General features: G+C 38.3%; 1 protein-coding gene across 1 annotated transcript; it reads right to left on the bottom strand.

The window, feature by feature from the left end:
• Positions 1-1874: 1874 nt before the first annotated feature.
• lrrc3ca (leucine rich repeat containing 3Ca) lies at positions 1875-15258 on the bottom strand. The gene is made up of 2 exons (XM_039658374.2): positions 14987-15258; positions 1875-4233 (listed from the first exon to the last, which is right to left on the bottom strand). Exon 2 carries the CDS (start codon positions 4207-4209, stop codon positions 3337-3339), a length of 873 nt encoding a protein of 290 aa, XP_039514308.2. The 5' UTR covers positions 4210-4233; positions 14987-15258; the 3' UTR covers positions 1875-3336.
• Between the last annotated feature and the right edge of the window lie 438 nt (positions 15259-15696).

Consider the following 15696-nt stretch of genomic DNA (forward strand, 5'->3'; position numbering starts at 1 on the left):
CTGAGGGTAGCCTTATAAGCCCTGAGTTCCTCCAGATCTGGTGACGCCGACTCCAGTGTCTATTGTTGGCTAGGTGCCTCCCATGTGCATGGTCCCTCCCCTGAGTGACCCCCACATGTGTATTTCCACTGTAAGTCTCTCTGTGCATGTGTCTTTGCCTTGGCCTGCCACCCTGGGGTTGGAATATCCCCCCTGTGGCTGGACACCCCAGTGTTTCCCCTTATGCTTCTTATTCTTAAGTTCAGAAATTGCAGTAATTGCATATTTCCATATGAATCCTTCGTCCATGCAGTCTCACGTCAGGGATCTCAGATTTACGCAGGACACTTGAAGACAGCTGTGGAGGTGGCGTGATTAGACAGGTAACCCCTTTCATCGTCGTCATCCGACGGAACTCGGAGTGACAATGAAATGGAACGTCTCGGTTACGTATGTAACCCTCGTTCCCTGAGTAGGAAAAGGAGATGTTCCGTCTTCCTGCCACCTGCCACCTGCCACTGTGCAGCGGGAACAGCCGAGTTCAGTCTTGGCTCCTCAGCGAAGAAACATACTGCATATTGCCAGCGTCCATGTCTTATACCCACGGGGTAAGGCGGAGATACGCTATGCAAAATCTGCTGGCCCATGGCATTTCTTTGCCGTTGGCTTGTTTTGTAATACTCAAAGTCGATAGGCTTTCTAAGCGAAACCCCATTCATCGTCATCCGACAGAATGTCTCCGTTGACGTTCTCTGATGTGAACTGCAATAAATTAAAAATATACGCATCATTTTGTTAATGGACATACACTTGTTAATGCTGATGGGGAGGAATTACAGTTGCAACATCTCAAAGCAATCGGCCATCGAATGTGTCCTTCGAAGGATGAAGCCTCTGAATTGGGACGCAGCATAAATGCATGTTTTTTTCTACATTGAAATTTTTTTTCTGCCCTGCTTTGTGTACAGCCGTTAGGGAAACCGCTGTTTCTGCCATTTCTAAAAGTGCCCCCAGCTGGCACCTCTTTGTAAACAGCATCATTTTGTAGGGCCTTGCAAACCTGTATTAATACGTGTAAAATAGGGCATTCTAAGTTAATCTACAGTATTTCCTCTCTCAATCAGTAGAAAATGTGGTTAACACACAGTCATGTGTGGGGAAAAAACAGTGAAACCGGAATACTTTTTTAGAAATACTGTGATGTAAATTTTTGGTCATACCGCCCAGCATTAATTATGGACAAAATGCATCTCAAACAGCACAAAGCAGAGTGAGCAGCAAGAATAGTGCATGACCAAGTGGTCAAACGTGCAAATACTTCATATTAAAGCACGTAAAAAACTAAACGAAAAAAAAAAACACATTGTTTAATACGGAGTATTATATTTCAACCCTCCTCAACCCAATTTTGTACTGGGGCAACTTTCGTAGCTTCATGCATTGATGCAGCCCATTGTGTGTGTATTTATGCTTTCAAAGATAGCCTGTAATGTGTCAATGAACTGAGCTTCTAAGATTTGATTCAAGCTATGCAGAAACAATTTAGAGAGTGAAAAAATTATCCTACATATTTTTTTGCATGTCTAATTTATTGTTATTTATTTTTATAGCTAAAAGTGCACAATCCATGTTTAAAGTAAAATATAAAGTAGTTTTACAAATTACAATAAGATTTACCTCTCAGAATTTACCTTAATTTTCATCATGACATTTCTTGTTAGGATCAATGACTGAATACACCCTGATATCACTGAGACCAAAAACAATGCCACATTGGCACTACAGATAACACTTTCAAGCAAAAAGGAAATATCAAATACCTTTTCTTATTCATTTTTCCACACAAGTCATCCTTTTCTGTTGCTTGCACTGAAACAAAAGATCCCACATTTGCATGACCAGCAAATCATTTATTTCGCCTGCACTTTACAATAAGATTGAATGTAGTAAGCAGTTAGCTAATGTTAACAAATGAAACCTTATTGTAAAATGTTACCATTAATGAGATTCCTGATTATCTACAGTCTACATAACCAAATGCCAACACAATTACAGCATTTTTGTCATGATTACATATGACACCTTAAAATGTCTTAGTAGGAAGCTCATTAGGTTTTAGTAATTGAGTAATTTCATGGCATACCCCTCACTGCCTTTAGTAAAGGATTAAGACAATGCTATTTTCTTCATTTATGGGTATGACTTGTAAAGCTTTGAAGACATTAAAACATTCAGACTGATTTTAAGTTATGGATTATCTTGGCAGACTTTCTGAATTATTCTTGCTGGCACGTAAGAAATTGAACAATCACACAGTATTGGATGTGACATACCTCTAACAGTGCAAACACACTATGTGGTCGTCAAAATGGTCTCATTATCTTTAAGCATAGAAGTTTTGAAACATTCAAAATCATTTTTTTAAATAAAAAATGCCTCGTGGTGTTTTCCCTTGAAATGACTAACAGTGATTCATTTATCTTACAGTGACTGATCATGAAACTAACAAGCCAGCCTTTTTATTTATTTTAAGTCACAACACCATTAACGCTGCAGGATCCATGAAGAAAATAGCTCTTCTGTGCTTCCCTAAAAACCTAACCACTGAGTATCAAAGCAAACGACAGTGCTTTTTACTTTTGCAGTTTGTACTTTTTACTGAGACACCTTAAAAATCATTGATGCATGCAAGAATGTGTTGCTCTGTAAAATTTTGATGTTGCCTGCAGGGACAACAAAAGTACTTTTTGTAAATACCCAGTGGAATGAGTGCTTTACGCTCCGTGCTTTGCCTGTCAAATGGAGATCTGGCTGAAAAAAAAAGCCTCACGACAAAAGTACTTTTTGTAAATACCCAGTGGGACGAGTGCTTTACGCTACGTGTGTTGCCTGTCAAATGGAGATCTGGCTGAAAAAAAACAACAACCAGACAACGCCTCCTTTAAAAGTGTGCAGAGTAGAAAAACCTCTTAGTCAAGATGAGCCTCAAGTTCAGCCATTTCGGAATCAATTATTTATCTGAATTGGATTAGATGGCCTCTGTGATTTCCCTTCTTCTATCTCTAGCCATTTATGTCCATCTGCATGTCTGTGGATGGTTTCAGTCTCAGCATGACATGTTTTACATTTCACATAAGAAGCATCCTATGGAATACATTCTTTCTGGTTCTTTGGGAGGGTACAGATCAATCCTGAACGGTTACTTGTGGTGTGGTATATGATTCAAGGGGTCTTTGTTTTTCCAAGGGTTTAATCAATTTTAAACATCAGAATCAGGTAGCCTATTGCCCAGTGTGTCCATTGCCTTTTGGCAGCCCGAGAAGCTTCTTCCACATGTCATGAGCACTTGGCCTTGTGCTATACCACAGTGCTGATGGTGGAAGACCTCTCAGACTTACCTTGCCTGCCGGGCAGAGACTTGAGATACTCCAGGTGGCGCCTGGCATCTTCCTGATTGTGTCTCACATAGTAGACCAGATAGGAGATGACCATGGTGAACCATCCAAACATGGTCACCAACATGGCCACATCCGTGGTCTTTTTGAGCACCACACACAGGTCCAGGTCTTTGGCCAGCAGGAAAGGCACACCTTGGGCTCCTGAGTCTGAGGGTTCAGATGTCTGACAGATAATACCGGTCAAAGACACAGGCTCTAAGTCTAGGCGTGGAAGGGCTGTCTGCAGCCTGCAGTCACAGTGCCAGGGGTTTCCAGTGAGGTTAGATCTAGCTGTAACGCCTTCAAAGGCTTCTGGGTCCAATGTCGTGAGCAGGTTGGACGAGAGATCCAGAAACTGCAGAGAGGCTGCCAAGCCTCTAAAGGCTCCAGGTTCAAGCAAAGCCAGTTCATTATGGGAAAGATCTAGTTCAGCTAGCAGTGGAAGATCATGGAAAGCATTGGCAGGGATGCTGGTCAGGAGGTTGTAGTCCAGATAGAGGCGCTGTGTGTCATTGGGGATGTCCTGAGGGATCTCAGTAAGATGCAGGTTGCTGCAGCGCATGGTCTTGCCACCAAATGAGCCCTCGCTGTCTGAACAGTAGCAACGTTTGGAGCAGGAAGTTGTAGCGTGGTGGAAACACAGTGCCATCAGCACCAAACTGTGAAACAGCAACCACATGACCACAGAGTGCCGAAGCAGCCAACCTGAGGGTAGCAGCATCGTGGGACGGCGGGCATAATCCCTTTGGAGTATCACCTGGGCTGAGAACTTCCAGGAGGCTGTACCCAACATCAAAATCCCCAACAGCTTGCAAGCCTTCAAGAAAAATGAAGAACACCATAAACAGTTAATAGAAAATATAGATTTCTTTAATGTTTCAGACTTCGGAATATGGAAAGTAGTGAGTAGTTCACTTTTGAAAAAAAAACAAAAACAAAAAACTTTTGCTGATAATTTACTCACCCCAATGTCATCCAAGATATCCATGTCTTTCTTTCTTCAGTCGAAAAGAAATTAAGGATTTTGATGAAAACATTCCAGGATTTTTCTCCATATAATGGACTTCATTGGGAACCAAACGGTTCTAGGTCCAAATGAGAGTTTCAGTGCAGCTTCAAAGGGCTTTAAACGACAGCAGACGATGAATAAGGGTCTAGGACCCTTCGAGTCATGACTCAAAAAAAGATTTGTTCATTTTAATCAACGAGTATGAACAGGAGAGTCACGAACGCGCATCACAGAACGGAGCAAGGCGAGAATTTGTGCTTATAAAACTTTTTTTTTTTTCAATGAGCGATCGCTTCGCTAGATAAGACCCTTATTCATCGTCTGGTGTCGTTTAAAGCCCTTTGAAGCTGCACTAAAACTCTCATTTGGACCTTGAACCATTTGGTTCCCATTGAACTCCATTATATGGGGAAAATCCTGGAATGTTTTCATCAAAAACCTTCATTTCTTTTCGAATGAATGAAGAAAGACATGGATATCTAACTGAAACAAATGATCCCTAAACCCTTTCAGAGCAAATGCATATATACAAATATACATATACATGAATATATATATTTCAACCATTGTCAAAAGAATGAGTGCAGTGATTATAATTAATCGCCCACGCCCAGTGCTATTTACATAATACTATGGTCTTGACATCATAAATACCCATTAATGCAGCCATGCTTGTTTAACTGCATGTACAATCTATTATTAAATCTAATTTCATTATTATTGTCACCTATTGCAGCAATTCTCTTATGATTTAAGGATTTGTACCCATAATTCACCTAATCCACGCCCTATAATGTAGATTGACCAATCACAGCGCAGCCAAGAACGAGCTCCCACAGAGGTCGGACACTTTTTCACAGCGCTCCATTGACTTTCAACATAGGTGTCTCATATTTTTGGTCTCAGCAGGCTATTACCGTATCGGTAGCGTAGTGGTACCGTATATTACCATTATCGTAGTTTTATCCAAAATATGGTTAAACATTGTGCCTCGGGCATTTGTAACACAGATGCGCGTTTCCCAGAGAGGTTGGAGGGGGGTGTCCGTTTTTTTCCCTTCCCAAAACCGAAGTAAAATCCTGACAAGTGTCGTGTTTGGATTAAACTGTGTGGACGTCCTCAGTCAGCTAAACCCCGCAAAGATCAACAAGCACATCTTTTTTTTTACTTCTAACCTTATACTAGTTAGACTATTTTATAATGTTTTAGGTTATGATTTCGGTTCTCATACCGGTTGTTGATACGCTAGCCCACGCTGCTAATAAATACAATGTTATACAGTACTCGTGTAGTCCGTTTGCTTTGTAATAACGATTATAGAAGTGAATAGAGACCTACCCAACTTTGCATGAACACTGTTGCTCCCTGATATTGTTAGTCCCAGCCTCCGTCTCGATTAGCAGGAAATGCGGTGGTTCATTATTTTGACTGTGAGCGGTACCGTTATGCTTTTGCCTCTATTTTGGCTGTCTTTTTGTTTCTTGCGTTTGTATGTCTTGAATATAGCCTTCGAACTCATATTGCAGCCCCTTTTGCCTACTTCTATCGGACACTTTATTTGCTGCTTTATAAAAGTTTGATAACATTTCAGCAGGAAGAGCTGTCACAGCATAAGCCATGCAGAGCGCAGATGAAGTTTGACGGATGTAGCAACAGTAACTAATTGGGGCGGGGCTTAGCCAAAGGTGAATTAACATGTTACCTTCTAATGTGTGTGTTGTATACACAGACACGCATTCAGATGGATCACAAACCCACATGACCCAGATGTAATAAGCAGATTCAAAAGCAGATTGATGCCTTAACCTTTAAATCTTTATTTACTCTTGGTAAATGGTTTGCTTATTGCTCAAAGCAATGGGGGTTTTAGCTATTATTTTTTACACAGGCTTCAAACTCTTTTAACTACACACGCTAAGGAAGGCTCAAACAATCAGAAAACTTTCAAAGAATATGTACTCATGTTGTAAAGGGAAAAGCTATGCTGGCCTAAATCACAGCTCTGCCACAGGCATTAATGTAATCCAGGACTGACAAAAAATGACAATGTGAAGAAGAAAACTTCAAATAGGTAAAACGGTTACATAATGTCTGCCCTTGTCTTTATTTTTAAACCTCTAGTATGAATCGCACAGAAATTTCCCTTCTAGATTCTGAGCCAATTTACACTTTACTGTCTCCTTGGGATCCATCTGCTCTTAGCCACATCTGTAAATGGTGTTAACTTACCTTTTTGTTCTAAAAATTCCCAGAGAGAAATGTGCAGTTGAATGTGCAATTAGTGTTTCAGTTCTCACAACTCGTTCATGATTGCTCCCTCACACATGGATTGCAGTGCTTCCCTTTGCTCACATAAAGCATATGAAGTGACCAAATGTAAATACCTTTTCTTAAGAGTTTTCTTTAGTTAAGGACCAATAACTGTTATATATTCTATTCAATTAACTAGACAGAGAGGCCTAGCTAAATAAAGAGTTTTAGAGAGGCAGATAATTGCCATTGCTTTCTCTGATATTACATTGTTACAAGACAACTTATTTAGCTTGTCTCAGAGTTTGATACAGTGCACATTGTGGTAAAAACCAACATTTAATTGTGAGAGTGGACTGCCATGGTTTTAGAATTGGTGTTTTTTTTTCATTCATCTGAAGTTCTAACCAATATTTTCTATGTCTATGAAAATGATTTTATAAAACTTGGTACAACGTACATTTTTCATGCTGAAGAAAGTCAATTAATTTAAATTCTATTTTTGATCTAAACAAAAATATATAGATTTAATCAAAACAAAACTAGCATGCATAGCAGCACATTAAATCTGTGAAGATCTCTGCAGAAGATGAGTAAACAACTCAAACAGCATTACCGGCTTCACTTATTACTGACCAGATTTACTTTATTTCATTTCCGTTTTGTATGAAATCAATGGTAGTATTTAAAATTCACCATTATGGTAGCATTTGCCATATCTCCCAGCATGAATTGTGGCATTTATAAATTATGCAGCTGGATTTTTTTGTAGCTTGTGAGTTCATCTGATTATCTGGATATTTGTTTGATTGTCACCATTGTTGAGATTTATATGAGTGCATCTAAGTAATGACATAGATGAAAGGTTATCGTGCACTAAATGATATTTTTTTTAAAACACTGCTAGATATGCTGTAGAATCAAATGACTCATATTATGAATAAAACAATATTAAAACTACAAGCTTTGGTCAAATAATCAAAGCATTAAACCCTAAATAAGATCAAGGATTCAGGTAATTGCAGTACATGATGGTATCATCAATAAACAGCCAACATCACCTGATCTCATGGCATTTCTAGCTATAATTGTGCTACACAGAGAATATTTTATGTTAAAGTGTCAAGGTTCAAGAGCACAACTAAAGCAAATGCAAACCACCATCATGGTTACTCAAAAATACAAAATTTGATTTCTGAAATGAAATAAAGTAAATCTGGTTAGTTTTAAGTGAAGCTGGTAATGAGTGTACGGCCATGCATTTCACCTTTTTTTACTTTACCACCCCTTTAAATATTTTATAAAATTGTGACGAATAAGTTGTAAGATTAGTCTTTGCAGTTTTTGCAACCGGCAACAGAAAACCATATTTTCCCTGCTTGATGCTGTTAGTTGTTTTACCCTCAACCTTTATCCATAACCCTGCCATCCAAAGACATGTTAGCGAACACGCTATCGGAACGTGCAAATTGGCTGTGTCTGCACCTGTTCTCGTTAGTCCGTGATTAGTTTACTTTCCTCCACCTGTGCCAGTTTAGTTCCTTTCTCACTCTGTGTATTTATTATTTTGTGTATAAATTGTTATTTGGATCCTGCATCATTCATCGCCCTTCCACGGCAAGTTTGTGACAGACTGACAGATAGAGAAAATTTGTTTTCCAATGTAGCTATTTTTACTGTAGCTTTAAGCACATTTTACATTTATTAATTCCTTTAAAATGCAAAAGCAAGTCTCTTCACAATGTAAAATCCAATTGAAAAGGCAGTTTTTATGGATATCTGACCTTGAATGATACACTTAAATACTCTTTTTTTCAGTTTAAGTTTAACATTTGAACATATCAGACTTGCAAAGTGCAATATGCTTCTTTATCCAGAGGCAAAGTTATATTATGTTTCATAAACTCCCCCCCAAAAATCTTAATTTAAATACTTGTATTTAACTTAGTCTTGCCACAAACATGGGTTGTCCTAAATATTGCAGATTGAAAAGACAACAGCCCAAATGTTATACAGTACAAGATAGAGCAGGCAAGAAACACTGCCTGTTATTTGAACTGTGGTTGCCATTTTGGAAATTTAATCCCACCAGTGTTGTGGTCAGTAATCCATAATAATTGTTTCACTTAAGATGCAGCTCATTTTGTCTGAAGTGCAAGTAACGATGAACAACAACTTGCCTTGTAATTCACACTTTTTTATTTATTTTGTCCAGCCTTCTAAAAACAGCTTTCCACCTCAGCTCATTAATATATCAGCACCATATAAGAAGAGGCTATCCTCTTACAAATCTTCAAGGCAACATGTTCTAGAAGGCAGAAGCCTTATGTGGGCTTCAATAACGTCCAACCTTAACTATTGTAAGAAAAATGATTTATAAATCTAAAGCCAACAGCTTCCACCAGTATCAATTTTTTTTCTCTATTTATTCTTAATCTATTTATGTATTAAAGGAGTAGTTCACTTTAACATTTTTTTTTTTTTGATAATTTACTCACTCCCATGTCATCCAAGATGTCCATGTCTTTCATTCTTCAGTCGAAAATTAAGGTTTTTCATGAAAACATTCCAGGATTTTTCTCCATATAATGGACTTTACTGGTAACCAAACGGTTCAAGGTCCATAGTTTCAGTGCAAACTGTTCAAAGGGCTTTAAACGATTCCAGACAATGAATAAGGGTCTTATCAAGCGAAACGATCGCTCATTTAATAAACAAATAACAAATGCGTTTGTGACTCTCCTGTTCAAAATGAACGAATCTTTTTCCGAGTCAATTTGTTCATTGCGTTCGTTGAAAGTGCATTATATGGAGAAAAATCCTGGAATGTTTTCATCAAAAACCTTCATTTCTTTTCAACTGAAAAAAGAATGACATGGATATCTTGGATGACATGGGGGTGAGTAAATTATCGGCAAAAGTTTTTTTTTAAAGTGAACTACTCCTTTAAGGCTTTTTACCCCCGCCCCCAATTAAAATTCAGTGCAATGCAATGCAAGCATTTTTCTCTTCTCAAATACTTCATGTAGGATGAACTAAACTTAATTGAGTAATCTTAACGTAGACACGCCCATATTGCAAATTATTCTGACGTGTTTATATACTAGCAAGCTAAATATATACAGTCATGTGAAAAATAAAGGACACCCTTTTGAATTCTATGGTTGTATGTATCTGGACATAATAAAAAAATAATCAGGTCCTTGGCAGGTCTTAAAATAAGGTAAATACAACCTCAGATGAACAACAACACATGACATATTACACTGCGTCATTATTTATTTAACAAAAAGTTAAAATGGAAAAGCCAAGGGTGGAAAAACATGCAAGTAAACCCTTACTGCTTCCAAATGAATTAAGAGAGTAAGTAGCAGTCAGGCACTGCTAATCAAATGTCTTTAATTCTTCATCAACAATTGTGACCACCTCTATAAATCATGGAAAAGTAATTGTTGCAGCCGTCAATCTGAGAAGGGTTATTTGACAAGTCCATAATTCTACAGTGAGAAAGATTATTCGCTAGTGGAAACCATTCAACACTGTTGCCAATCTTCCCAGGAGAGGATAGACATTCCAGCAAATTCACCCCAAGGTCAAACCGTGCAATGCTTAGAGAAATCGCAAAACACCCAGTAGCTACACCTCAGACTCTACAGGCCTCAGTCAACATGTAAATTGTTAAAGTTCATGGCATACAATTAGAAAAAGATGAGACGAGTATGGCATGTTTGGAAGAGTTGCCAGGAGAGGGTTGCCATGGCTTAGGTTTGCAAAGTTGCATCTGAACAAACCTCAAGACATCTGGAACAAAGTCCTTTGGACAAACGAGGCCAAAGTGGAGATGTTTGACTATAATGCACAGACAGACAAACACCTCATACCAACTGTCCATCACGCTGATAGAGGTTTGATGATTTTTGGCTTGTTTTGCTGCCACAGGACCTGGGCACCTTGCAGTCATCGAGTCAACCATGAACTCTACTCTATACCAAAGTAACAGCTAATGCATGGCCGGAATTAGGTCATGGCAAAGGACAATCATCACAAGAACACCAAAAACTCCACAATGGCTGAAATAAACAAAAGAATCAAGGTGTTGCACTGGCCCAGTCAAAGTCCAGGCGGTACGAAATGCTGTGACGGGACCTTAAGAGAGCTGTGCATAAAAAATACCCCCAACGTAGTAAAGAAGAGCGGGCCAAAATTCTTACTGAACGATGTGAGATACTGGTACTGTCATATAGAAAATGATTCCTTCAACTTATTGCGGCTAAAAGTGACTCTACAAGCAATTGAATCTTAGGGTGTACTCACCCATGGCTTTTCTGTTTTGGCTTTATTTTTGTTAAATAAATAATGACAAAGTGTCATCTGAGGTTGTATTTACCAAATTTTAAGACATGCTAATGACCAGATGGTTTTAAAAATGTTCTGATGGTAAAACCACACCATTCTAAAAGGAATGGTGATGGCGCAGTGGATAAGACACATGTCTTTGGTGTGAAAGACCCGGGTTCGAATCCACTGTGAGACACCAATGTGGCCCTGAGCAAGACGCTTAAAGGGATAGTTCACTTTGAAATTAATTTTTGATGTGTTTTAGCTTACCTCAAGGGCATCCAAGATGTAGATGTCTTTGTTTCCACAGTAAAATCACTTCGATATTCTCAACTCAAATGGATTAAGTCATCTGAATGGATAATTCGTTTGTTTTCTTTAAGTAAATTGTTACTAAATGTAACTTATAATTCTCAATTTTAAATAACAAATCCAGAAACAATAAAAGTCACCGGGTTTGTAGTTGACAAATGGCAGCGGACCCGCCACTGTCCACTTACGCAGATTAAAAATGAAATCGATCTCTAAGTAGGCCTACCTCTTAGTATCACATAACGAGTGGGAGTCTCCTAAAGGAGGGACCGTTTGTTGAAGGGAGGGGGAAATAAGACGTTCTACAAAAGCAGCTGAAATGCCACGCAAACACTGAAGGCTGAGAAAGAGAGAGAGAAAGAGAACGAGAGAAAGGTGGACGTTACTTTAGCTTTCATGCTTCATTGACCAGTCTTTCCCTGCCAAAAAAAAAACAAAACAAAAAAAAACAAAGAAAGTTATTTACCCAGGTTTATAGGAATTTTTTTTTTTTTTTTTTTTTTTTTGATTTTAGCTTTGCTGTCCCATAAAGTTTTCTTTCTTAAAGTGGGGAAGGTTGGCCTTAGGAAAAAATTAAAAAAAGTGGTGGAGGAGAGATTAGATAAGAGTCCCAAACCCCAAACTGTGCCGCTCATGAATACACAACAAGGTTCTGTCATGACATTTTCGCAAGTGATAGTGTGGGCCTGACACATAAGGAGAGACAGACAGACAGTGAAAGATGAGGACAACGAAGAGCTAAAACAGAGATTTGGAGAGAAGTATAGCTGAGAGAGCCTGAAAAAAAAAAATCCATGAAAGCTCAGTAACAGCTGAATGGACAGAGATGCACAGAGTAAAGGTTGAAACGAGACATGAGAGGAGGAGAAACCACACAGGATGTTTACATGATTCAACAGAGAGAACAAGAGAGGAAACAAGAGAATCTGAGGAGCGAGTCTTCCATTACAGAAGAGAAGAAAGAAGAGAAGGACGAAAAATGAGGTTAAAAGGTTCAGTTTCCGAACATTTTGGGGGAGAAAACTCATGTGACCCTGATCCTGCAATGAAAGGCCAACAAATAGGTTCAGATTGGAGTAGGAAAGTAAAACAGTAATGTAAATAGTGATATTAGCGAACATATGGATGAGATTCGCAAATTACAGACATATGATTACTATTTTTTGCCTATTACTATAGTTATGCTTGTCGGCTGCATGACTTATCTAGCATTATGTCCTTTTGAAAAACATGGCTATGCCGATAGTAGAAGTGTGGGAATTCATGTGATTTTTGTGACTAGACATGTACACAGATATTTTTGTCTTCATCAATTCCTAACTGACTTGTCAATGAATTTCATAGGATTTCTCCAGAGAATGTAAAATACAGTGGAGTAATGGCGAATGTATGACACATTTCCATTTCGTATTTCCATTTTTGGCGTGCTATCAACACACATAATCGCTTTTCAGTGTGTTTATGAACGCAGCTGACTTAACGTTACATTACTGAATATATAAATATACGACGTACCCCAACTCCGTCCCTAAACCTTCCCGTCACTGGGGTTAAAACGATTTATGAGTCTTCCCCCATCAACCTAGGAAAAACAATATGGCACCCCAGATGTATCTACATTTTGCTTCGTTTCGCTCGGACATTTAAAGGCGTGTACATACACGCGGAATCACTCCAACATTTAACGGCGTAGACGTACACGCATTCTCGCGGATAGCTCAAAATGCGTATAGATAACACGCCACTTTATGTTTATGCAAAAGTCATGATATCATGTTGCGAAAAGGTGGATAGAAGCTTTGACAGAGCTGAACTGAACTCATCTGAAGTGTACTGAATGGCGTGTCATTAGATTGAACTTGACTTAGGTGACAATTGGCCTGATATTGCCACTTTGTCATTTTCTTAAGCAGTTATTCTTGTTGCTCTTTCTGAATTGTAAGCATTATGAGACAAAACAGCCTGGTACATGACTGACTCTAGAGAGCTCTAACATGACTTGAAGTTAAAGTAAATCAGTGCATATATGGCCTTTCAAATGTATCAATGTATTCTGACTAATAAAATGAAATTGACTATTTCCCCCTCCTGTTTGCTTCCTTTCGCATCACAGTTCAAGGTTCTTTGGATTATGCACATTCTTGTGGTGCCATTAGCCAATCAGAGTTGGTGTAATTTTTTTTTTTTTTCTGCAGCGGGATTAGTCGCATTCAAATTATGGCTCAAGTAAGAGAGTGCCGAAGTTACGACGTCACTCTGTAGGCCAAAACGCGGAAGCGAGTTAGCATTTAGCACTCCCGGTTCCCTCACTCTAAAGTAGATGGGTTTTTTGAATGGGTTTTTGCTAAATCGCCTGAAATAAGGTCTGTGGTGAAAAAAGCCTCTAAATATTTTCACGTTTTGACATAGAACACACAGCTATAACCGGCTTTTTTTTAAAAAACTTTATTGTGTCTTGTGTTTTTTAAAATCTTTATTTAGGCTTCAAAATTTATAAATTTTGGATTAACTTGTAAAGATTATCTTGATAGACAAAACGTGTAAGGGTCACAACTCTTTGTTAAACACAGATCTTATTTTTTGCGATTTTCCAAAAGTCTATGGGGAAAATGCATAGCTTTTTGACTAAGGGAACCCATGCGGCCCGAGTTGTCCTACAAACTGACGTCATCACTTCGGCACTCTATAGGCTCGAGATCTTCAAAAACCAACTGCCCATAAGTAAAGATGGCCGCAATTTTGGGGGGTCCGGTGCCAATTAAGCAACCATCACTGAGATGCATGTTAAAATGTCTCTACGGGTTTTATGAATAAACGTTCAATGACATAAATTGTAGTTAATTTACATAATGTTATATTAAAACATTAAATAATTTTCAGGGCCCGATCAAGTAGAAATATCTTTACGCTAACAATTGCACTTTTTCACTTTTATACATAGTGTAAAGGTAAAATGTGTGTGAGATAGCAGAAATTGGTGATAAAACAAACAAACAAAAAAGTAAAACAACTATAGTATAATAGTTGCTTGTTGTAGGCCTACACCAAACAGCATGTTGGTTGTTATATAAATTATGGCAGCTCATCATTTGGTTTAGTTTATTTTAATGAAACCAACAGAAGCTTTGACCTTAAGAAACAGTTCTTACAAACTATTGTGCATCCTCGTCTCTAGTCTTCTTTAATAATTCATTTCAAACAATGTCTGAGTGCTCCTGAATGCTGGAGTGTGTGATAGTTTACACAGAGCCCTGGATGCCAACTTGAACTTTTTTTGAACAGATTTTTTAATCAATAATCTACATTGACTTATTAATAACCATAAAGCAATTGTCAGTCAACTGACAAATTAAGTGAACTGACATCAGTTTGAATTTAAATCTAAAAAAATAAATAAAAATACAAGTTATTTTTCCCATTTTTTATGAGACAACTGCTTCATGTTGTGAGATCCAGCTTAACTTTGTGATGCGTTTTATTCAAGTCAAAATATTAGTTAAAATTACTAGCTACAGTTGTTCTTCATTCACGCATTACAAATAAAACCAATAGTTAATTAATTGGAACCTATCAGGTCTACTGCATATGTTAACGTTTAATCGCGTTCGGAAGTAATACCGAAATTCACTGTGCTTCTCATTCAAACATAAAAACGACTTACATTTTTCCTCTCTGTCTTTTAAAATCGCCTCTCCTCTTCTCGGCATTTGTCATTTGCGTAAATAGTCCGTCCAGTTTAAAGCTGGAGATCCGCAGCGAGCCGAGGATGCGTCTGGATGCGGAGAGTGAGTGTGTGTGTGTGTGTGTGTGAGAGAGAGAGAGAGAGAGAGAGAGAGAGAGAGAGAGAGAGAGAGAGAGAGAGAGAGAGAGAGAGAGAGAGAGAGAGAGAGAGAGAGAGAGAGAGAGAGAGAGAGAGAGAGAGAGAGCGAGAGAGAGAGAGAGGGAGAGAGAGAGAAAACAAAATATATTTTAATAATATAAACACACCACAGATCATTGAAACCCATCTCATTATTTACAACTGTACTTTGCAAATTCTATTTTTAGTCTATCAGCTACTAATTTCAGAGAGAGGAAGAGAGAGAGAGGGAGAGAGAGAGAGAGAGAGATCAGTTTCCACGCAACCAGGTTGCACAGCACCAGACAACATGTAAACCAAATAACTGTTCCCATTTATTATCAGAAATTCCCTTAGTTTGCATTTTGTCATTTTTAGGAATATTGCTGGTCTTTGATTGTGACTGGTCTCTTTTTTGTAATCTAAAGAAAAACACGTTAGATCTATAAAGAAAACACCTTGCGTTGATTTTTGTTAGGCCGGTGGTGGTGCCTGTCCAGTCACATTTAAATGTTAATTTGTGAAAAGATCAC

This window comes from Pimephales promelas, chromosome 17 (genome assembly GCF_988280905.1).
Source record: "Pimephales promelas chromosome 17, fPimPro1.hap1.1, whole genome shotgun sequence".
Classification (NCBI taxonomy): Eukaryota; Metazoa; Chordata; class Actinopteri; order Cypriniformes; family Leuciscidae; genus Pimephales; species Pimephales promelas.